General features: G+C 43.2%; 1 protein-coding gene across 7 annotated transcripts in view; it reads left to right on the top strand.

Moving 5' to 3' along the window:
* Positions 1 to 24,633, top strand: part of APLP2 (amyloid beta precursor like protein 2) — a 73,472-nt gene that overhangs the window by 26,407 nt on the left and 22,432 nt on the right. For all 7 annotated transcript variants that reach the window (XM_073321076.1, XM_073321080.1, XM_073321081.2 and 4 more), the window contains exons 2-4: positions 18,818 to 18,991; positions 20,252 to 20,381; positions 23,035 to 23,147. In XM_073321076.1, coding sequence (XP_073177177.1) covers positions 18,818 to 18,991; positions 20,252 to 20,381; positions 23,035 to 23,147 — 417 coding nt within the window. The remainder of the gene's footprint in view (positions 1 to 18,817; positions 18,992 to 20,251; positions 20,382 to 23,034; positions 23,148 to 24,633) is intronic.

The following is a 24,633-nucleotide window of genomic DNA, read 5'->3' as shown; positions in this document are numbered from 1 at the left end:
TTAGTTTATTATGCTCAACAAATCGAGTAGGTGGGGAAATAGTTTTCCAAAGCCCCCAATTACCCTTCTAAACTAGAGTGAAAGGTCACAGGCTGACAAATCTCTGCCTCTCTAGAAAGGCAAAGCAGGATGCAGAAGCAGCAAATGTAGCAAGTCCTGAGTACTCCTCATATATTATGCACTATAACTGCAGCATATGAAAATATAAAGCGAGTTAGTGTCTTCAAACACCGTATCAAGCCTGTATATTGATGATAAAGCTGAGAGGGAATTTTAGTTTCAACTGCAGCTCCTGCATTCAGCTCCAATTAGCTGTTTGTACTGTATTCCCCATCACAAAAGTCAATAAAGGGACAAGCAGATGAAAATCTCCACCTCTTCCAGCAAGTTAAAGTAAGCCAAAGATTACTTTGCTACCATCTAAATTCACAAGCAAACACAGGCCAGTATTATCAGCTCACACCAGATCTGCCTGCAGACAGTAATTCTTCCTGTCTTGGACCCCTGCCCATGTGCATTATTATAATTATCAGCAATTCAAAAAAAATAAAGCAATAAAGCTAGGATGAGCTGCTAGCTGGTAGATTTACTGCCTGCTGCTTCAGGCATTGGTCTTCCTTGGTTCCAGCCACGAAGCCTGCTAAATAAAGGCAGGAAGAACAACTAGGAAAAACAAAGCACGAAACACAATTGGAAGCACAGAACAAGTTCTCTGTTAACAAGAAGTTATAAATCCCACTAAAATTGGTGAAATTCAAGTATTATATTCACACAGTCAAGTATAAAAGCCCTCTGCTTTCTCCAGATTTCCCATTACAAAGTTGGCTTACTGAATGCTAGCCTGCCCTAAACAATCATTTCACAGGTGACATTAAATGCAATTGCATTTTGCAGCCATGTTGAATGCTCCAGGGCTCTTTTGGACCCTGCTGTATACATTGTGCTCTGGAAGGGTTCAATCCTAATCATCAACCCTGGTGTTCTGTTTTTTTCTAAAAGCTTCAGATTAAAGCCTCAAATCGGACTGAAACAGTTGAAGCTGTACCCAATAGAGGCATCTGTCCAGTTTTGTTCATAATCTTATCAAGGACCATCCTCCTGGAGAGCAGGGAATCAATCACATGCACTCCAGCCATATGGGTGGCAGAAACATGCCAGTTGTAACTGTGCCAAAAACCAGATGAATCCATGTACAAACAGTTGATATATTGGTGCTACAAAGGAAGGGGGTAAAATATTTGGTATAAAAAGAGATGAATACGTGAGCCTTAAATTTTTTTGTTAAGAAAGCAATGTTTTCAATTCTGCTGAGCAGTGAATTTCATCTTTGCTTCAAAGGAATTGCTGGAATTCCCCAGTGCTTTTAAGTGAGTTCATCTTGTATCCTCCCAATTAATGGATATTACATCACCATAGGAAGGGCTGCAGTTGTGACAACTCCCTTGTTAGACTCTAGACTAGAATAGGAAATACAATTTAAAAAAACTACTATAAATGTGGGATTTGTGGCTTACTTAATATAAGGTCTGTTGTATTTTGATTGAATAAATAGGCCCCAACAGTCAAAGATGTTAACATAACCCAGTCACTATCAGTGTTCATTTTAAACAAGGTTTGGGGTGTTGTCATGCTGCTGGGGAAAGATTGTGAGCCAATCTCAAGGCAGACTGTCAAAGAACAAGGGCAGGCACCCCAAACTGGTGGCATATTCTTTTTTTAGATTTCACCAAGCGAGTAACAAATGTTAACTCCTGGATCACTATACCAGTCTTACCATGGAGTCACAGACTGCCCTTTAGACCCTCCAGCCTATCTTGCCACCCAGACAAACTGAGCTTTGTGATAAATAAAAGGATATTAAAACCAAAATTCACACCACATCAGGTTTCTTCAATCCCAAAGGATCAGTCACTTATCCAGATCAGTTGGTACTTTGGATCTCACACCAAAGACAATGCTGACAAACCTTCAGTTAGTTTACTAGAGAACTGTTAGCTAAGAAAAATAAACGAGTTATTGAGGGGTTAAAGCAGGTAAAGATTAACAGGTGAGTCAGTTTGTAGGTCCAAAATTATAGCAGAGATGTAGTAGTCTGTTTTCCCAAAAGTCTTTCCAGGAGCCCAGATGTTTCTGGTGATCTCCACTTTACATTTGATACCTTCCTTGTAAGAGTCCAAACAATCAGATAAAGGATCTTCCTTTGAATCACTACTTTAGTTGCTTCTCCAGACAACAGTCTGAACAGACTTCACCCACATGGGCCAGTGAATTTCCATTGTCAAACACAATGGCCCTTGCTTTGAAGTTAGCGCTCTTCTTTTTTTACTTTTCCAAGCCTCCAATTGCGTTTGGGCAATTTAACTACAGGGATATACACAATATAAAAAACAATATAGTAGCAAACAACCACCCTTCCTTAGTTTTCATGAAGCTCACACATCAAGTATGTTCTCATCTTAACACTAACACACCCTTTTGATCTAGGCTTAACTAATTACAGGGATATACATAAGGTAATGCAATAGCAATCAACAGGTTATAGATAAGTGAAGACAATGCCACTGACATTTCCTTTGAACGAAACTAACGCACTAATGAACTGGTCTGATTATGCTACAATACCTTTTGACATTCCTTTTGATCTCTATTGGCATATGAGTGAATTAACCTGCAGCCCTGTCCTGAGCTGGCACCAGGGTAGAGAGCATCACAGTGGTAAACAGAGCTCAGCCTGTTGAGTACCATGGCGCAAACACCACTACAAATCCTGATCTCTTATTAAAGATGCAGAAAAGAAGTAAAAACAAAGCATTTTAAATGTTAAGTGTTCTATGAGGCTTTCACTTTAACAGCAGTCCTTGTTCACTTTCCTTTGGCTGGAGAAAAGTTTTCTAAAAGATGAAACAGCTCCAGCCCCTCTCAATTAACTTCTCTTTTCCCTAGAAAGGACAGTTATCACCATGTCTGATACCATCCAAAAGAATGTCCAACAAGAAAATTTTTCCTTCTAAAACATCAGACAAACACAAGGAAGAAAAAAACAGTAAAGATAGAAAATGCCACTTCTCTGATGCTGACTTTCACTTGCAACATCATTGCTGGGGAAACACAGGCCCAACACAGACTAATCAGTCACTCTGAGACCTGGCAAACTTGTACCAGCCTCTAGCTGTTTTAAGGCATTGCTTTTAACTGCTTCTCAAGTAACAGGCTGACAGCAGTGTTGCATAATAAGTAGTCTTGTCTGGCCGAGCCAAACTCTTAGAAGGAAAAAATGGGAGAGAGGAAAGAAGAAATAAAATGGGGAAGGAAAAGAATACATAGAGGCTAGACAATCTCACGTCCCAGGTGGTGGTTGGGATTTAGCTGGAGTCAGCAGAGGTGGGTGATGTCCTCCGGCTTCCTCTCTCTGGTCTGGTCTGATCAGGACACTTCTCATGATAAGGATGAAGAAGGTCCCAGGGGAATGATGGAGGTCGCAGTCATGATACTGAAGCTTGCTCCAGTAGCTAATTTTTTCTCCCCAGCCTTTCTCTAAGGGAGTGATGGGTGGAATAGCTCGTTCTCTCACTATTTTGTCCACCAATTAGGCCTAGTTTCTGACAGTCTGTCTTCTCTCACTGTCCTGTTTACCAGGCATGAAATTAGTTATTGATATAGTCCTTGGCTTATATCTGTAGTAGTTTTTGTTTGTACTAATTCACTGTCTCCCTTTTGCAGTTTTTCTGTTAACACTTACCTTGTAGTTTATTGTGACACTTTATAAACTTTCACTTACTTTTACCTTGTGTGCTTACCTGTAAAACAATTTGTAGGCCCAATTATTACACCAGGTCTATGCAGCAACGTGCTGGAGAAGTTACCACATTGTGCTGCATACTCTGAAGTATGAGTCAAGCTCCATTGCGTGTACACTCTGACTTATCAGCAGTGTTACTGCCTTTGGGTTATGCTCTAGCTTAATTAAAGAGAAACTACAGTGATGGATTCCAATACCCTGAAGCTAAATGAAGATGTATCACACGCAAGCTGAAATTTCCAGACTCTTAATATCTGATGCTGTTTTGTATCACCGTAACAGTAATTGGTTCTGGTGCCTCAATGCTGCCATTCCCTATAGGAAACCCAGTCTGTTGACCATACAAGCCAGGGCTATACACTTCCCTCTGAGGTGCTGAGTACCCTCAGTAGCTGTTAGTCTGTATATGATCTGTGGCTACTCAAGTCCTCATTATTAGGGCCCTACCAATTTTTGGTCCATTTTGGTCAGTTTCACGATCATAAGATTTTTTAAAATTGTAAACTTTATGATTTTAGCTATTTAAATCTGAAATTTCATGGTGGTGTAGTTGTAGGGATCCTGACCCAAAAAGGGAGGGGGTGTGGGGTGGGCGTGCAGTATTGCTACCCTTACTTCTGCACGGCTGTGGCCAGCAATGCACCCTTACTTCTGTGCTGCTGCCTGCAGAACTGGGCCCCCAGTCAGCAACCGCTACTCTCTGACCATCCAGTTCTGAAGGCAGCAACGCAGAAGTAAGGATGGCATGGCATGGTATGGTATTGCCACGCTTCTATGCTGCTGCTAGCGAGTCACTGTCTTCAGAGCTGGGCACCTGGCCAGCAGCCACCGCTCTCCGTCCGCCCAGCTCTGAAGGCAGTACAGAAGTAAGGGTGGCAATACTGTGACTCCCTAAAATAACTTTGCAACCCTTTTCCCCCCCCGCCCAACTCCCTTTTGGGTTAGAATACACAGTTTGAGAAATGCTGGTCTCCCCTGTGAAATCTGTATAGTATAGGGTAAAAGCACACAAAAGACCAGATTTCACAAGGGGAGGAGAGAGACTGGGTTTCATGGTCTGTGACACGTTTTTCATGGCTTTGAATTTGGTATGGCCCTAGTCCTAATTTATGACCAGGGCTTTCCTTAGTAGTATACAAATGTTAGAGGCTGGAGTTTTTAGAGCAACTTCCTTCGACTAGAAAAATCTCCACTGGTCTGATCCAATATGGCAAAATCTGTGTTCATCTAATGAGAGAGGGTGTTGCTCAGTTAATAGGTAAACTTGAAACAAAGCTGTACTTTAGTTTTCCTACTCGCTGTACGTTTAAAAGGGGTGGATAAATTTGAACAATAGTGTAGTTCAGTTCTAAGATATGAAGTAACGGGATCTTTTGCCTCGGGGTGTCAGCTGATCATCTGTCAACGAGGAAAGAATCTTTCCTCCATGTACAGAACTGCAAAATCAGCTGTGTGGAGGTGTTTCTTCCCTTTTGAACTGTTGGTTATTGGCCACCTAAAGGCCTAATATTGGGCTGGATGGAGCAGTGGACTACTCTGGTATCCAAATTGGAGGTTTCTATTGTGAAATCAGTTTTTCTTGGTACTAAAATCTTCATAAAACTAAATTTGTCACCTTATTCATTCAAATGCTAAACCGTCTGAAAGTACGGCAACTTACTGTTACATTAAAAATTAATTAGAAATTAAACCATTTTCCAACTTACTGGTTCAAGTAGTAACTTAATTTACCCGAATGAGAACCTGTGCATGCAAATCTTGTCCACTATATAATAGACCTGACAATGGGTCTGACTTCCAGTTGGGGCACACTGCAAATACAGAATGTAACACTTGGTGTAACTTTAGTACCTTGATGCTGAATTTGAATCCAAGTGCTGTTTGAAAAGTGTAATCAAGAGCCAACAGTTTTCAAGAACAAATGCTCCAGATAAACTCTTTGAAAGCAGTATGCTGCATCAATAGATCTTGTTCAAGTCAAAAAAATCCAAGAGCTCCTTTTTGCTCTGGTTTTGTGGGACTGTAGTCTGGGACGTGCTGACTAATCTATCAGATGAGGATGATTGGACAACCACCTGTAACATTAATCTTTGAAAAGTCAGAATGGAGTTGAATTTGATTTTCTGCAGAAATCTTGCTGCTGGTAGAGGAACTCGCAGTTCCTATTTCAACAAACAAGGCATAATGACTTTCCTTTCACAAAGGGGAAACTCAGCCACACTTCTACTTTGATTAAAAAAATCCCCTGGACCGCCCATAGGTTTCTACGTTTGCAAAGTAGAAGATAATTCCTCTGCTTTCCCCACTTTCTCAAAACAAAAAGTTGAAGCCTGCTGAAGAATTGAGACAGAAACCGGTTTGTAGTTCCCACTGACACAATTATCTGAATTGAGGGTATGTTCACACTACAGAAACGATACCAGCATAGCTATGTTGCTATAGCTATGTCAGCATAATCCTGTTTTACATGCTGCCTAAACCACACTGACAAAAGGGGTTTTCCGTCTGAACGCCATCTCCCCAAATGACAATAGCTGCTGTTACGCTGGAGACTAGGTTGGCATAGCTGTGTCAATCCCAGGTATGGATTTTTTTTACACCCCTGATGGACAGAGCTGTGTCAGCCTAAATTAAGTGTAGACCAGACGGTAGTTTCTGAAATGGCTGAGAGCTCCTTCAGAACTGGCAAGAACAGAGGTTTGCATTCCACATGCTGAGTCCCCTTGTTTGGGATCCAAACTGCAATTTTGCAGGTGTAGGATTTTACCAGCTTTATCAAAAAGAGTGTATTATTCTAATTACACTTGGACTCTGTCCACCCCTCACTTTCTCAGAAATCTGGAGGTGTCTGGAGAATGAAGGATTTCAGTGGCCTAAGTATGTGTATATAAATTGACTTTTACTAGTACGCTAAAGGGTTGACCATAATAGCATTATGTAATAGCCCTTTAAAGAACATGCTTTGGGGCCTGTTGCATGCTACCAACAGAGGCAGTGTTACCAGAGAAGTGATATCCATGATGAGTTTAGAATCTCGCTAGTCCCAGGTTGGACAGCTAACCAACTCTGCTTTATTGCCATGAAACTCAATATCTACCAAGTGCCAGGAAAATAGATTCTGTACCAAAATAAATGTGTGCACTTCCTGTTTACTTCCCTTAAATGCACATGATATCTGTGCAAATGCTAGTGCAAATGGCACCCTACGGCATTATTTAGCTAGTAGGATCAGTCCAGTCTGATGTTGAATTACTACTACCTCGGCAAGTGACTTCAAACCAATGGAGACACTACGTACAGAATAGGCTGAAATGAGTAAAGGAAAAGCTTTCAGGGGGAGTCCTGTCAGGTCTGCTAGACTCTGCAGTGCAACACATTACTAGATATTTCAGTCCTTGAGTGGTGTCTGGAATTGGAACTTCGTGCCCCATTTTGCACGTGGTACAGTTGGAGAAAGGACTTGGTAGTTGTCTGCACCAGGTGGAGTGGTGCATATTGGAGCTCTGGTGTTGCATTTGCTGTTAGAGGCTGGAATTGATCCAGTGAGGGTATTTAAAAAAAAAAAATCCACAAGTTAGAGCTCACTGAAATGGGCATCAGGCCCACCTGGAGTTCTCTCCCTAAGCAGTTGCTTCTCCCACCATTTTCTGGCTCTGTCAATCAAAATTACTTCCTGTAGCTAAGCACTGTTGGCAAGGCTAACTTCAATCTGTAAAATCTTTCCCTTCCTGCCGGCATGCTGCCTGTGAATATTAACGGTGAAATCTGGCCACGCCAGCTTGAAATCACCATTTAGGTCTCAGTGGTATATTATAAGCCTCAATTTAATTTTATTAAATAATGCTATTTGAAGATTGATTATAATTGTCTCTTTAAAGAACAGGATGCTCAGAGGGAAGTGTATGACAGACTCTTTTGAAGCTGAACACCAAAAAGCTCTACTTAGAGCCATGCTGCATATGCAGTAACAACTACCTGGTCAGTCTTGCTACAGTACTGTATAGCCGAGGAAGAGGAAGTGGCGTCTGCTGACACATTTAGTAATTGATAAGGCTTGGAAATGACGTGGAGAATGTCAACAATTATTTTGAAAAGATCAAGTTCAAGGGTCTTGCTCCAATCCTTCGGAAGAGCTCGCATCACCTGAGTTGATGTCTGCTCCATCCCACCTATCTATGTATGCTTTACTAGGTAAGGGGGAGTTCTAATACCGCTCTGAATCCAAAGTACAATTCCAAGGTCCTTCCATTTTAGGGCTAAAACAGAAGCTGTTGGAAAGTAGGCCTTCAGGTTTCTGGAACCTAAGCAAGTTTGACCGTTGTACAGCAGCATGACAGAAAGCAGCTCAACGGTAATGAAGATGAGTTTTTCACTAAAAAGCAATATAGGTATTTAAATTGCTTGTCCCTGTGAGTGAGACTGTGAATGCCTTGTTAATTTCTGGCCAGTACATCACAAGTGTTGGCAGAAATGGAAAGGGCCCAAAGAACAACAGATGGCTCTACTCTCAGAAGCTTTTCTATGCCTATAACAATTAAGACCATTCCACCTGGAGGTTGGTTGGGCACTCCTATACACGATTGCTCTACCGGTTTCCCAAGCTTAACTCATAGGCAGGTCAAGGAACTTAGTTAGCTAATTGAACCCAAATCCTCTGACCGGAGATGTTTTTTTAGAGGGAAAAAATAAGTTTATGTATTAAACACAACCTTGGAAAGTGCGCTTGAAACCTTTCTAAAACTAGGTTACAAAATTACACAAAACGGGGAGGAGGGAGGGAAATCAAAGTCATCTAGTAACCTAGAGAGCAAGCTGAGGATGCCTTCATAGCTACTACACAAACACCCCCAAATAACCTGGGGTTAAGAATCCTGTTATGGATGTTTATCCTATCTTCCGAATGGGAGAATAGCATTTAATGGCTTTTTTTACAATGGATGTGCAAGACTGGCCCATCTCCAGTGTGCCTGGTTGCTTCTTCATTTTGAAGGTTGGCCGCCTACTTTGTAATGATCCTCTCTGTGGCTGGAGTCCCACAGCTGAATATCTGTACTACTTCCCTGTCCCAGAGTCAACTCAAATGCACCTAAAAGGTCTACCCAGTTGGGACCACCACTAATAAAAACGGATGTTGCTGTTTAACAGAGGAGAACAAAACCTATGAGAAAAATGCGTGCCTTCAACTTGCTGTCCACTATGCAACGTGGAACTGGTAATTCTCCTACACAAGTGCCAAAGCGTATGGCTAGGGAAGAAGTTACTCCCCTCAGCTCACTCCCTCTCACAAGCTCTTCTTTTTTCTAAAATAGATCCCAGGAAGTGTTGACCTGAATTTTATGGGTTAGTTGTATGGCTCACCACTGATCGCATACCTAAATTTTATAGATTCTTGTCCATTTTCAGACTGCAGGGTCTGAGAACTCAAGCTTTCTGTATTGGGCGAGGACTCTTGGGGTGCTTGGCAGAAACACACAGAAGACAATACCAAATTGATAAAAGCTTCATTGAGATTAACAAAAGACAAATAAATGCTATGAAACTTATGACTGCAAAACAGTAAAAATTCTAAAACTCCTGGTGGTAACATTCATATTATAAGTACCTTAACCTGACATACTCACAGCCTTTCTTGAGGACCTGGTAATAAGAGGTGAAGGACCAGCCTTACTCCTGGCTTGCCCGATAACACGATGGTTCTTGCTTCCCCAATAGCTAGGAATGGTGAGTAGTTGTACTATACTACACAAGCTGAGCTGATAGCATGACAGAAAATAGGAGAACAAAAAAAAAACTCTAAAGCTCCCTCAGATATCTTTACAAGGTATTTTATCGGATTCTGATGCTGTGGAATTCAGGCCCAACTTACTACACCCAAACCGGTTGCAGACGCCAGATAACCCTATTCAGTGTTGTGTGTAGTTCCTCCCTTTGGTTGCCCAAAGTTCAGGGACCATTCCTATCTGTGCCAAAGGTTGCCAGCTTTTATGCTGGTTTACTCTTAACTGATTATACGTTTAGCTATTCAGCGGATCTTACTGGATACAGGCCAGTAGGCTTCTTGCATTTCAGCAAAACTTACTCTATGTATAATTATTAGGAAGCACATATGTATCCTATGCTTCAACACATCCTAATTTTATAGGAATTAATACTGATAAAATATAAGAATCTTGTATGAAATGGATTAATTCAGAAAGAGAAACATGATTTGATATAGCTGGCTGGATTAGTAGGATATAATAGCTAACAAAATAATCCTATGGGCTACAGAAGCTACCTGGCCTTATAACCTAGTTGAACTCCCTTCAGACTATCTTCAAAACTTTCCATGAAATGGAGAGCTCAGTGCTGGCAGGCTCTAGTGGATTGTTATAAAACTACCTGAGGCCAAATAACAGTATGGAGATGGTTCTTTTGTGTGTGTGTTTGGGTTTTTTTTTTTATTTTTGCTCAGTTTTGTCAACAGAGTGCTTTCAAATGTGTGGCCTCTACTTCAGTACATACTGTGTTCTCTCAGAAGTAGGACAAGATACAAATGTGAAAATTAGTTAAACTTCTGTGATTGCTGGGAGTGGAGGGTGGTTGGTTGGTTGACTCTCATCTCTAAATCTTATCCACAGAGATTCTGCCTGGGATTGAAGACTGTTGAAGACAACTTCTTGTGTACCATACAAGTTCATTAACTTGTTGGAGCAACTGTGCAATCCATGAAAACCTTCCATGTAGTTAAAAGTGATGCAATCAGCATCTTGAGCAAGTGACTAGTGTATTTGGCTGTGAATTAAGGTTTAAATATTCCAAGTAACTATGGTAACAGCACTCCACTGATAAGCAAGCTATTTAAACAATCTGAGGAGGAAAGATCTTTGCCATAGTACCAAGGTGGTAATCTGGAAAGATAGCAAATATAAATGCATAGCATCAGGGTTCGAAGACAGGGTGGTCTTGATTTGTAGATATCTGTATTTGAACAAGGTGTATTTGCATACAGAAATTAGTGTGGATGGATATAGTCTCCTACATCTTTCTGCCTATCAAGGTGGTATCAGGGCATCCCCTCACATACAGGTGCCTACTCGCATTTGCTATACTTGTTCTGAGGAAACCTCTTTCAAATACAGTATCCTGGTACTGATCCATGTGACTTCCAGTTCCGTCAAATGTATCTAGTCCATGCACAACTTAAATACTACATTCTATTCTGGTGCTATGGTGTTAGCACTATGGTTAAAATTCCAGTCACACCCCATCTCTAATTTCTGTTGGCTATATATGCTATTGTTCATCTTTTTGTGAATTGTTGGATCCATTGGCTAGCATGGTCACCAAATAACGAGCTTTAATTAGGCACCTATGGAAAGCCAAACATAAATTTCAGTTCCTGCAACACAGTAAGTCTTGTGCACTAAAGAAAGCATTCGAGCCAGGATGGGAGCAGGTGGGGTCGTGTCATGCGCTTATAAACCAGAAGGCAGTGCATCTTGTTGCATAGTATGGTGTCTCAGACATAAGCTGTGAGTCTTAACTGTAAGTGGGGTCCAATAAATCATTGGTTGCTTGTGGTAAACATGATACGTCAGGGGCATGGAGTAGATTTGCTGGTTTTATTTTAGGTTTTTGTACTTTGCCAGAACTGTGTGCGAGAGGAACCAGTCATGTCGTAAGTTGACTAAATAGTATTTTCCCCTGCTAATTGGTTTATCCTACAGTACGCCACTGTGGAACTGATGGGGTCTGACAGGCTAGCCCCATGAGCAGATAGGGGATTCACACTTACAGAATTCTGTATCCAAGCCTCTCGGTTCATACAAATGCATAGCAACAGTAGTGCTAGAGAGTGGGAGAAGAGAGAGGTATAGGAACAGTCATACAGCTGCCTTGGACTTCTGCCACATCTCCCTTTTCAGCCCAAAAGAAGCTTAGAGCTTGTATCAAACTTCTCTCTTTATATGGATAAGGGACACTCTCTTCACTTTATATCTCATTATTGAATTCCTCCACTGGTCAACAATGGTCTTGTCAGCAGGGGAACCTAATTGGTGTATTCCCATAGGATAATAAGCCATTCCCTCCTTTTGCGATCGTTTGTTCGTCTTGGTGTTCCTGAGTGTTTTCCTGGATATGTAGTTGGGATGTAGTAAGTCATTACAGCTGTGGTTTTTGTCAGTTCAATGGGATTTGGGTACCTAAGTCCCTTTATGCTTGTCTTGAAAATGCCAGCCGTCACCTCTCTAAAACAGAGGCTGTGAGGTAGATGGGAGGGAGGATCAGTTCATGGCTTTGTTTTGTCTGATCATGTATTTTGTACAATAAAGGAGCCCAGAGGAAAGGCTAAATCAAAGTGTAGAAGTGCCCTGGTTTAAATGGAAGAGGATCCTACCACAGTAAGGAAGGCCAGGACTTTCCAGAGTTTGCTTAGTAGTAGCAGAAATTCCCATGCTGGTCTTTGGACTCAGCACTCTGATATTCCGTTTTTTGAGTGATGTATGGTGTTTTGGCCATTGTGTTCAAATGCTCCATATGATCAGATGAAACATCCACTCTGGTACCCACAGTGGGGGTCCCTTCTGGGATAACCTAGATTACACTGAACTCATTAGCACTACAACTGGATTTTTTCCTCTCCCTTCTTGTCAACTGTTGAGAATAGCTCACTTCCACCTTAATTTAATTGGCTCGTTAGCACTGACCCCCCCCCCCACTTGGTAAGGCAACTCCCATCTTTTCATATGCTGTGTATTTATACCTCTCTACTGTATTTTCCACTCCATGCATCTGATGAAGTGGGTTTTAGCCCATGAAAGCTTATGCCCAAATAAATTCCTTAGTCTCTAAGGTGCCACGAGGGCTCCTCGTTGTTTTTGCTGATACAGACTGCCACTCTGAAACATGGAAGAGGAGTTGATCTTGGGTGCAACCAATTGAAGGCTAAGTGCTGTGCGTTTTCCTGGAAAGACAGATGCTCAGGCATTGCAGCGACGAGTGCAGTAGAAAAGCAGAGCTCTTGTGCATCATTTAGCAGTAACCTGATAAGCGAGCTAGACTGGAGCTTTGCTCCCTGAGAAGGCTGACTTTCCTGGGCCAACTTCTGTCCTGACTATGTGTCATTTGGCGAAGTCATAACTCCTAGGCTTGTGGTTCTTACCTACCTACTCCCCATTGGGATGTGAGGAAAAATCTGCTGTTCAGTACCTAATAGCATATATGCTACTGGCCAGAGGCGGAGCCAAGTTTTGTGAGGCTCTGCGCGCCCCCTCCCCCCACCACCACCACCACTGAGCTTTCAAGACCAGAGAAGCTCAGTCCCCCAGGGCTGCAGTGGGGAGTGAGAGCTCCTCCAGCCCTGAGGCTGTGGCAGGGAGCCAGACAGCTCCCCCAGTCCAAGGTCACAGCCAGGGTCCAGGTGCTGCTGTGTGCCCCACCCCACCTAGTGCTTGTGTGCTGGGGGTGAAGCACCCATTTTTCTGGGGGCCCCAATTGGCTAATCCGCCCCGGCTACTGGCCCTGTCAACCAGTCGGTGTAACTGCCCTGTGGAGTGCTTGGCAGGTATTGCTAGGCCCCTGTCCCTCTGGAGGAGGTTGCATTTTCTAGGGTGGTTACTTAGTGCTCTGGAATTGTGACCCCAGAATAGAATAGCAATTGAAGCTTCTCAACTACTGCCTTCCCTTACACCTCTAAGGGTATCAACGCTGCAATAAAACACCTATGGCTGACCATGTCAGCTGACTCAAGCATACAGGGCTTGGGCTTTGGGGTTTTAAAATTGCAATTTAGACATCCAGTCTCAGGAAACTGACAAGCATCTGTTCTGGCAACAAAAGAAGCTGGAACAAACCAATGAATTATATAGAGCAGATCTTATTTGCCATCTGCCACAGCACAGGCCCATAAGGTAACTAACAGGCACAGACATCTACCCTACAGTTTTATAGCCCACAGCCTGATCCCAGAGAGCCTGAGTTGCCTGACACAGGCCAGCTGTGAGTGTTTTATTGCAGTGTAGACATACCCTAAGTGTACAGGATGGTCCCGGGAGGGGTCATTCTTGGGGCCTTGCTCCATCTCTGCCTTCCATGAAAGAAACACAACCAAGTCATTTAAACCTTCTCCTTTCTTTTGAGACAGTGGCTAAGCTATAATTTTGAGCTCTTTCCCTTCTACATATTTAGTTAAATTTTGGATGTGTGGTCTCTCTTGTGAGATGGAAAATAAGATCTGCTCTGAATAGCAGTTCATTTGTGCCAGCTTGATTTGTTGATAGAATGGATGCTTATCTGTTGCCAGTATGTAAATTAAAACAGTTTTTAGAGATTGTTGAACAGGGCTAATGTTGAGCTATAGCAAGATCTGAAATGTTTTTGTGTTAGCAGTGTTCTGTTCCTGGAATATGGATATTAACAGGGTTTGTATGGAGTGGAACCTGGTGCGGTCTTCCCTCCCATCGCCAGTCATCTGGTCTTCTGAAAAGATCTTAGCCAAAACTTGGCTTCCATGTTAGCCTGTTGTGTAGTTGCTGAAGCACGGACTTGGAAACATGGAGTCCACAGACGTGAGTCCCCCAGACCCTTGTCTGTGCTATGCTGCTAAATTAATCTGAGTGATTGGCACCCAATTTAGCCTAGCTCAGGTGCGAGCAGCCCCACTGCAAAGGCCTACCTCAGTTACTGTGTCTTCAGTGTTTCTGCATTCACCTGTCTGTTTGGGGGTATATCCCATAGGTCTACACTACAAAGTTAGGTTGAATAAGCTGCCTTGCATTGACCTAGCTGTGCATGTGTCTACACTTAAACTTGTATTCACTGATGTAAGCTCTCCATTATGCTGACACAACACCACCACCTTCCCAAGAGTGTTGAGCCATGATTGATCTCTTGAAGTTGACACAGCGTGAATGTGGAAGCTATTAACTATGTTGACCCTAACAGTCCTCCAGCAGTTGTCCCACAATGCTTGACACTGACTGCTCTGGTTGCGATTAGGAACTCTGCTGCCTGGGGGTAATGGGGACCAGAAGGCTCCCTCCTTCTTAAAGCCTTGCAAAGTCTTTTAATGCCTTTTTCTGATTGTCCAGCTTGGGGAGCACGCCTAGTAGCTCTCTATTGTTGTGCACAACTGCCCAGCCAATCATCCTAGCTACACAATCCAGGCACGCTCTGGCTTGGAGTACACAGATATTAGATCTCCTGGGCCTGTGAGGAGAAGAGGCTGTGCAAGTCCAACTATAGACCAGCTGTAGAAACATGGTCATCTATGAGCAGATGGCAAGGGGGATGCAGGAGAGGGGGTACAACAGGGATCAGCTGCAGTGCCGTGTGAAAGTAAAGGAACTGTGGCAGACATACCAGAAGGCCAGGGAGGCCAACAGTTGATCCAGTGCTGCAGCATGGTTAGTGATATTGAAAGCACCCGCTTGCTTGATTATACGCTTTGATAAACTCGTAAGATCAGTGACACAGTGTAATGAACATAAATGTGTGGCAGGCACAACAAAATTAATAGGTGCCTTGTTAGTGTTACATTCATAGATGTTCACCAAGCACCACACAATTTTTATCAGGCCCCCAAATTGCAGGAGCACAGCATACCACAAGGCATTACTGTGGCTCGCTGATAAAGTGCTCTTTCAAAGCTTCTGAGCTGTGTAGCTCCACACTGAGCTCTTCTGATAGCACTTGTATCTGATGGTTACAACTCAGCAGACAGCTGCTCCTCCACCTCCTTCTCTATCCCATTGACTTTTCTCCCCCCGTGCATCACAGATACTGTGCAGGGCACAGCAGGCAGCTATAGCCATTGTGATATTTTTTCACTGAGATCCAGTCTTGTGAGTAAACAGCAGTGCCCCTTCAGTCTACCAAAAGCACATTCAACTGTCCTTCTGCACCTGCTGAACCGGTAGCTAAATCTTTCCTTGCTGCTGTTGAGGTGAATGGTGTACAGTACTGCTTATGAGCAAGAGGTAGGCTGGCTCCCCCAGGATCACTCCTGGCATTTCAACATCGCCAGTGGTAATCTGCCAGTCAGAATATTTGTTTGTAGCTTTATGAACAGTCCTATGCTTTTAAAGTTGTGAGCGTCACCCACCTTCCCTGACCAGCCAACATTGATGCTGAAGCATCCCCAGTGATCCCCCCCCCCCCCAATTGCTTGAATAACCATACTAAAATAGCCTTTTCTGTTGATGTACTCTGGTAAAGTGGCGTGGTGTCAAAATAGGGATGTGCATGCCAACAGTCTCTCCCCGCTGCCGTTTGGGAACCCATTGCTGCAAATCCATTCCTAACACCTTGCCCATTGCTGAGACAGTCCTGCAGAGCAGGCACTGATGAATGGCCCTGCACACTTGCATGACAGTAGCGCACCACAGTGGATTTTTCAACTCCAAAATGACTTCTGTCTGGCCGGTAGCAATAGTGTTGCAAGTTTCCACAATGCGATCGTCTCTCTGCTGTCAGTGCAGCTCTTATTCTGATGTCCATGTGCTGGAGCACTGGGATGAGCTCAGCATACAGATCAAGGGATGTGGCCTGGCACACCCGAAAGTTTGGCAGCCACTGCTCATCATCTCAAGCCTCCATTACAGTGCAACTCCCACCACTCACTGCTGGCTTCTCCCACCCAGAAGCGGTGCTCCACCGTTGCAGCTGCTCCATGAACGCCACCAACAATCCTGAACTGTTCCTTGCTATGTCCCACAGCAATCTGACCTCCAGGAAACCATGTTCCTTGCAGCTTTTCTTGTGCATCTGCGAGTACCGGAGGGTCAGACATGCCACACTCATGACAATGGTGCAGAGCTCTGCAGGCTCCCTGCTTCTGTCAGAGATGGGGGACAGTGACGGGTTCTGAGTGGGTTTGTGGGATTTTGAAAATGTGTGGAAAATTATGGGTTAGAGATGGTGTTATGGGCTGGAGAAAATGGCATGATGGGAACTTGACCCTGCAGTCTCAGTCACGCCTGCATGAGTCATTTCTTCCCCATCATGCATTGCCAGAACTTCCCAAAAGACTATGCATTGGATGGTGGGGAGTTGCATGGTACCCAGGGTGCACTGCACTGTCCATCAAAAGATTCACTCCTACTGAATACACACAGCGCTGACGCAAGGAGCGACGTATGCACATGCACAAGCAATATGGTACCTGTGGCAGTTTTTTATAGTAATGTACCTTGTGTTGGCAATAGTTTACAGTGTAGACGTGCCTGGAGACGCTCCAGGGTTCTTTCCCTATCAGTTGTGGAATAATTTGACTGTCCTCTGGGGGGATTATAGGAAGAACATAGGACTATCAGCACTCTAATGTTTTCTTTCTCTGGCTTGCATCCTAGCTGGTAAGTGGTCAGGTTCCAGACAGTTAAATCAGAGCCCCAGTTTTAACCTGTATCCCAGCTGTATAAGCTAGTGTGGGCTTAAAGCACCTCCAAACCAAGTCAGGGTTATTTGCATGGATGTGGGGTTGTGGTTAGTTGGGGGGAAAAAAAAGTCTGGGTTAACTGTGCAGTGAAGATATACCCCAGTGGGCTAAGCGATTTGAGTAAATAGCAGCCAGTCCCTTATCTGTCTACTTGAGAGCAGCCGAACTCTCAAGAAATGTGTAAATATTGAGTTGACCTTATCTCCTAAATGCCAACAGTATGCTTGGTGCTATACAATTCTTGCCTCAAGGTGTGTTGCAATATCTTCTCTGGTAGTGATTCAGAAGGGCGGTGTGTGTGAGGGAGACTAGTCATGCAGGCTAGTTTCTCCAATTTCATATATAGCAATTGGTGGGTGCCTGCAGCATCGTCCAGTTGAATTCTTCACTTGATCGTTCAATTGCCTGCTTTAAATTTACTCTTGTTGACACAGGTTAATGGGAACCTGCAGGCAATGGAATGTGAACAGTACAGTGTGTATGTGTATGCTTGGAAGGTTAAACATGCAGGGAAGGTTAGTGGCCTAAAGCCACAGTGTCGGCTACGGAAAAGGAGCCCTGAGGCAATAATGCTTCTTCTCTAATTGCTGCTAGTCCCCTTGACTGAAACGCTTACAAATCTCCATGTTCAATGCTTGAATTGCTTGAGAATTGGGAGTGGATTTTGTGGTCCACCTGCTTTAGCTTCATCGCTTTACAAGGACTATTAAAAAAATACGCAGGATGTTGAATTTCCAGTATAACTCTGGCCTGATCAAAACTCAGTTGCATGATGAGTCTGCCTAATCCCCTCCTCTTGGGCAGCGAGCAAGATTTCAGAAGCAGCAGCCTGAGCTTTCATTTCATTGATACACTTGCTGTGTGCCCAGAAGATGGGTTTGTACTGATATGTGCTGCAAGTTTCGTATCGTATGACTCCAATCTCAATTGGTGGTGGATGGAGTGGACAATTGGCATCAAGGTTGTGCCAATACAAATATCCATAGGAATGCACTAAAGGAGGGCGGGGATGGCAGGCTTTGCAGAGTTCAATTTAGCAGCTACTTGGCTCTTGTACCATGTACTTATGGGGGCTGACTCTCTTCAGCTTCAAAAAAAACACTGATTCAGAGTCTCAACTCCTCCCCCCTCCCCCCACCCCCAACGCCCATTCCATTTCTCAGCAACATCCATCTTGAGAAACATTGTTTAAAACTCAGAGCAGGCCTGAGCCAGTGGGTGGTCTTTCTGTTGGGATACACAGGAATGGTGTTGCTGTTGGGTGGGTTTCAAGGACTCTTGTTGGGTACTTCTAGCTGAGGACTTTCCCATGTTAACTGTTAATGTCACTTTTCCTATGTGTTGGTGTTTGGAGGTGAGCTCCTGAATCTCCCCAGAAGTCCTGTGCCCCAAAGTTTGTTCTGGAATCTACAAATGACTTGTACTGTACTGGTCTTTAGTAAACTATCTAATGCTGTGAAATGATAGAGGAAGGGTGGCTAGGCTTTAGAGAAGAAAACTTTTACCCCTTTTAAAGATGACTAAAACAATTCTAGTTCTCTGAAGCACATGAAACTGACTGCTTCATATGAATAAATGTATCTTCATCTCTCTCTTCACAGGCACTTGCAGCAAATGCTGGAACAGGGTTTGCTGTGGCTGAGCCTCAGATTGCAATGTTCTGTGGGAAGCTAAATATGCATGTGAATATCCAGACTGGGAAATGGGAGCCTGATACTTCTGGGACCAAGAGCTGCTTTGGAAGAAAGGAAGAAATCCTACAATACTGTGAGGAGGTGAGGAGAGTCCGCTCTGGAGCGGAGCTTTAACTGCTTTCCAGATTACACATTTCTTCTGGTAAACAGTCACTTGAATTCCCCACCTAGTATGTTTGCTGGGTGAAAGCTCAAACAGAAGACTTATTGTACCACTGCATGGCACTCTGTTTCCATAATTTGAACTTCAGTGTATAGTTGAAGACCAAAAAAAAATTCTGAGATCCTTTCCTCAGAGACTATCCGGGTATTAGCCACGTGTTCGAATCATAGAATATCAGGGCTGGAAGGGACCTCAGCAGGTCATCTAGTCCAACCCTCTCCTCAAAGCAGGACCGATCCCCAATTTTTGCCCCAGATCCCCGAATGGCTCCCTCAAGGATTGAACTCACAACCCTGGGTTTAGCAGGCCAATGCTCAAACCACTGAGCTATCCCTCCCGGCTGGGATTTCCAAAGGAGCTGAAGTGAGCTAGGTAGTTAAGTCTCATTAAAATTCAATGGGACTTGGGTGCCTAATTCCACTGGGCTCCTTTGACCATTCTTGCCTTAAGCTTTATGACCAAAAAACAATATGTACACTTGAATTGGAATAATATGTGCAAAATAGTGTCACCACTCTCACGATTCCAAGACAGCGTTTCATATCGACTCTAAATATTTGAAGTTCAGTCTTGTTATCCTTGGCATTACATTCAAGCTGACACAAAGCTGCTAAATATCAGGAAAAGTCTTTATGAAAACGTTGTTAGTGTTTGAAAGCTTTTTATTCTTTTTTACAGACTCCCATTCCCTCTCCAGTATGCTCTAGAAACTCAGCCTTGCAAAATCTATTTATCCACTTCATCTGAGATTAAGTGACCAGCAAATAACTCATAATTTTTTTAAATTTTACTTTATTTCTTTTGGGAAGCATGATGCAGGGAGTAGAACAGACTGTGGCTGGGCTGGCAAACTTTCATGACTATTTAACAAACCTGATACAACTAGTACTGCATCTCATTTACATAGCACTAACTAAATATATAAGCTAAGTGTCTAGACTTGTGGAGAACTTCAACAAGACATAGCAGTCATATTAATACGTTCTACACCTTTGGTTTCCTTAACCCAATTAAACTGAGTGAGCTTGTTTTAGCTTAGAGAACCAGTTTGCTTCATGTCTCTTCTCCCCCCCGGATTCCTTATAAAGAGTCCTTTTATTATGCCCCTTTGTGTTTTTGCCAGTGTTTTAGCATGTATGTATCTTGGTCTGTTTTTAGCATATGGGTTTTTTGAACAGATCTATCCAGAGCTTCAGATTACAAATGTGGTAGAAGCCAACCAACCAGTCAGCATTGACAACTGGTGTAAGAAAGGCAAGAAGCAGTGCAAGGGCCACACCCACATTGTTGTGCCCTACAAGTGTCTGGGTAAGTACTTAATGTGGAGCAGGCCTCTAATGAGGGAAGTAACTTGTTCAAACATTTTTTCCCTTAGGGATCAGAGGTCACTGACCTGATTTGCTCAGAGAGGAAACCAGCCTTCTAAACTGACCTTTCGCATCAGATCCCTACTTTTGTGTTGAGGTTTCTCTAAAAATTATTTTTTATAAGATGAAATTCTACACGCTTTTCACCAGATCAACAACTGGATGACTCCTGTGTTGTGATAATAGTGCCTGGCATGGAAAAGAAATCCCCCTCCCCTCCCTTGTCTCTGCCATGGGCATAAACCCAAAGGCTATTGTATTAGAGTATCACAAATGCTGGGCGCTTATATTCTGATACTATTTCTGTGAAGCTTTTAATATTTTGTTTCCTTGGAGACTCAAACACTCAGGTGTGTTCATATTCCCTGCTTTGGTCTTGGCAAGACATCTTTATTTTTTTTAGGCTATTTATATCTAGCGGTTTCAAATGGTTCCTCTTTATCTAGAATTGCTGTGTAGATATTTGAGCTCAGGCTGGAGCCTGGTCTCTGGAACCCCATGAGGGGAGAGGATCTCGGAGCCTGGACTCCAGCTCAGGCCCTAATGTCTGCCCAGCAATTTTTAACCCTGCAGCCTGAGCCCCGTGAGCCTAAGCCAGCTGACCCAGGCTATCCATGGTCATGCTGCAGGACTTAATCTAGTGGAGATGTACCATGAAAGAGGAGAGATTTACAAGCACTGGGGCAAATATTCCATAATGTAGACTGGATATGTTCTGTTCTTAAACTGTGCCCATCCTTCAGTAGAGGGGAGAACTGGCAGGAGATGGAGACCAGCAACTCTCTAGTTGTTTGAGAAACTGAAGAATGGATGTGGCCTTCATTACTTGGCACCTGTTTTCAGATTGAGTGTTTTGACTTGCACACATCCCTGTGCAGAAGAAATGTTTCTTAGGGTTCTGAAGTTGTTGGTATCATGAGGTAGCATAGGTACTGACTCCATGGGTACTCCCCTGGAGCACCTACAGGGAAAAAATGGTGGGTGCTTAGCTCCCACCCTCTGTGATGAGCTCTTTTGTGGTATGCAGGAGGAATGGGGAGCAGAGGTGGAAAGGGCCAGGGCAGGGGTGGGGCCTTGTAAGGGGTGGAGTGGGGGTGAGGCCTGGGGCAAAATCAGGAGGAAATACCCCACTACCCCCATTAGAAAGTTGGTGCTGATGAGTGGTATGGGATTGCTGCAAATTTGTGCATACCCAGCCATCGAGATTCCTTTTGCAAAGGACACGTTCAAGGTTACTTGGCTAAATATTTCAACTGTCTAGATCAAGTTGAAAGACTCTTCCCCTTGGAACTGGTGGACTTGAGTTCAGTTTTTAAACTAATCAGAGCATACTGTTAAGTTTTTGACCATCATGTAAATGTCCGACATGAGCTAATGCAGCCATTTTTGTTAGACTGTAAGTCTCATGTGTGGGTGTTCATTTTATTTCTCATGGGTTTGCTCCCAAACACCTGGGTTTTAAGGGTTTTTTTTCTAAGCAGACTAGGAGATTTGGGCATGTTTGGGTAAAATTACTGGAAGATGCATCTAAATTTGTTTGACTAGAATCTCACCTGGAGCCTAGAATGTTAAACCTTCCCAGTCATAAGGTCTGCCAAGGTGAACATTCTGCCTAATGATCTAGGAAGTGGTTATGCTGGATCTAGTCTGGCATATGATGATTAACTCAAACTGTAGTGGTGGTTTAGGTTTAACTTTCTATAATCCTTGCTAATGCAGAAGTTACAAAAAATACCACAGGGCAAACTGTTCCAAGTTGGAAGTCTGTAGCTAAGGTTTTTGCCAAAAACACCAATACAGAGTTGGTGGTTAGGTGTACATCAGAACACAACATAATCAGTTTGCCCTGAGCTTTACCGGGTTGTGTGGACTTCACGGCTTTTATTTTCCTGCTCTTAGCATTTTGGCTGGAATATCCAAATCGGAAAATCGTTATAGCTGTGGCTGAGTTGCCCTGAACCTAGTTTCAAATGCTTGGTACCGAGCACATAGATTTTAATCTAAACTCTGAAACTGCCTCAACAGAGCTGACACAGTGCAGTGAGTTCGCTGTCATCTCCTCTGGCATAAGCAGAAAATGGCTAGGGAACCCTGTAATCATGGAAAATGCTCCTGGCTGCAAATAGCCAGGCTTCTGAAGCTTTTGGCAACCAGGAATAGCTTCTTCCATGTGACACTAGCCAGTTTAGGAATTGGTTGATTAAAATGGTTTAAATATATGCAATCCTTTCTTTGTGAGAAACTTGTTCAGTCTACTCCGCAGATTCCATGAGCAGCTGTTCATTGACATGCTTTATAAACGTGCATTCAGCGTAACCTGCAGGTTTTGGCTCGCGTATTTCATTGTTCAGCTTCTCCTACTTTTTGTTCTGAGTGCCAAGAATAGAACTAGAAGCTTTGTATTAGAGCAGGTCTCTTAGCTGTTAGTCTGAACTGGGTCATTAAGATTTGTATAGCAACATAGATTCTTAATGGGGTCAATAATGAAGTTCACTGTTGAAGATTTTAGTGCTAGTCATCTCTAGAGTTTGAAGGTCAAACATGTATCTGACGGGACAAGAACCGTTGTTTGATAGAAACATCTTGTTTTCCAGTGGGTGAGTTTGTAAGTGATGTCCTGCTGGTTCCAGAGAAGTGCAGATTCTTCCACAAGGAACGGATGGATGTGTGTGAAAGTCATCAGCACTGGCACACTGTGGCCAAAGAGGTAATGGGATTAACATGACTGTCATTGGATCCAGATACGAGATGTACTTACAGGGTCTCCTTTATTGTTACATCTGAACAATCAGTGTTCTCCTCTCAGCAGCTCCTGGGAAGTAGGAAAGTGCTATTATCCTCACTGTATGGATCTGGAACGTAGGCACTCCGTTAAATATTTCAGAACTCGAGACTCTTAAGTCTCCTTGACATGTAGGAGCCTACGTCTCATTGAAAGCCAAGTCACTTGAAGGTTTTTACCCTAAGTCACTTGCCCAAGTTCACAATCCTAGTCTGTGACAGAGCTGGGAATTGAACTCTGGTCTCCCAGTTTAGCACCCTAACTACTGAACTATCCTTCTTCCCAGGGATGAGGATCAGAGTGACGGTGAGACATTATTTCATAGATGTAGCACTCCATTTCCCTAAATGGAAGGTCAGATTTTACATTATGCTGGTTGGAGCATGGAATTGAGTGCCCATTTTGGAGTAGTGAGAGACAGACTAGCTCCTGTATGAGTCTCCATTTTACAAGCATGTCCCACTTTGCCAGAATGAATAGAGCCCCATCTTTCTCTTTGGCTGATTTGATTTGGCAAGAATTACGTAAATTCCATGCACGCTCAGCTGGTGGTGATTGGATGGAAATATCTAGATTTACAATATAGAGCATGTACTTGTATGAGACTAAACCACTTGGTTTTAGTGAAGATTGAAATGTATCAGCTTTGGAGCAGTAAAGATTATTCCCTTTTTTTCAAAGCTTTCAGGAAGCAAAGCTATTTTAAGAAATCTCTACCAGTAGACCACCTATTAATTAAGGGCCATCGTGCCAACTTCTAAGTGGTTGTTTCCAGCGAGTTCAGTCATTTGCCTTCAACATGGAGTTGACAGCATCATCCAGTTTACAAGCTTGGGTCGTTCTTTTTTTCTATACTCTGGAAAGCAAAGGGAAATACAAAAGAGCTCCAATGTACCCAATAAAGCTTTTTGTTATTTCACTCATTGGTCAGGCCATAAAACCATATGCATACGCATTTTCAAATAAACGTGCAATTAAAGCATCTGCGTGCTGTTCATATTTAGCTTTGTACTGAATTGTCCAATTTCCAGCCAGAGCATGTTAAAATAAATTACCGTATATACTCGTTCATTAGCCTATTCATTTATAAGCCAACTCCCCCAGATGGATAGGTAAAAATAGTAAAAACTGTATGACCCTTTCATAAGCCGACCCTATATTTCAGGAATTGGCAAACTTCTGCTCCTGGCCTGTCGGGTAAGCCGCTGGCAGGTCGGGACATTTTGTTTACCTGGAGTGTTTGCAGGCATGGCCCCTCAGCTCCCAGTGGCTGTGGTTTGCCATTCCCAGCCAATGGGAGCTGCCAAAAGTGACTGGCTCCATGCCTGCAGATGCTCCAGATAAACAAAACAGTGTGTTAAGTATTCAATTCAGTGATTTCATAGTTTTAAAATCATCAAATTTTGGTGTA

Source organism: Lepidochelys kempii, chromosome 22 (genome assembly GCF_965140285.1).
Source record: "Lepidochelys kempii isolate rLepKem1 chromosome 22, rLepKem1.hap1, whole genome shotgun sequence".
NCBI classification, from domain to species: domain Eukaryota; kingdom Metazoa; phylum Chordata; order Testudines; family Cheloniidae; genus Lepidochelys; species Lepidochelys kempii.
This window is presented reverse-complemented; position numbering and strand designations above follow the sequence as displayed.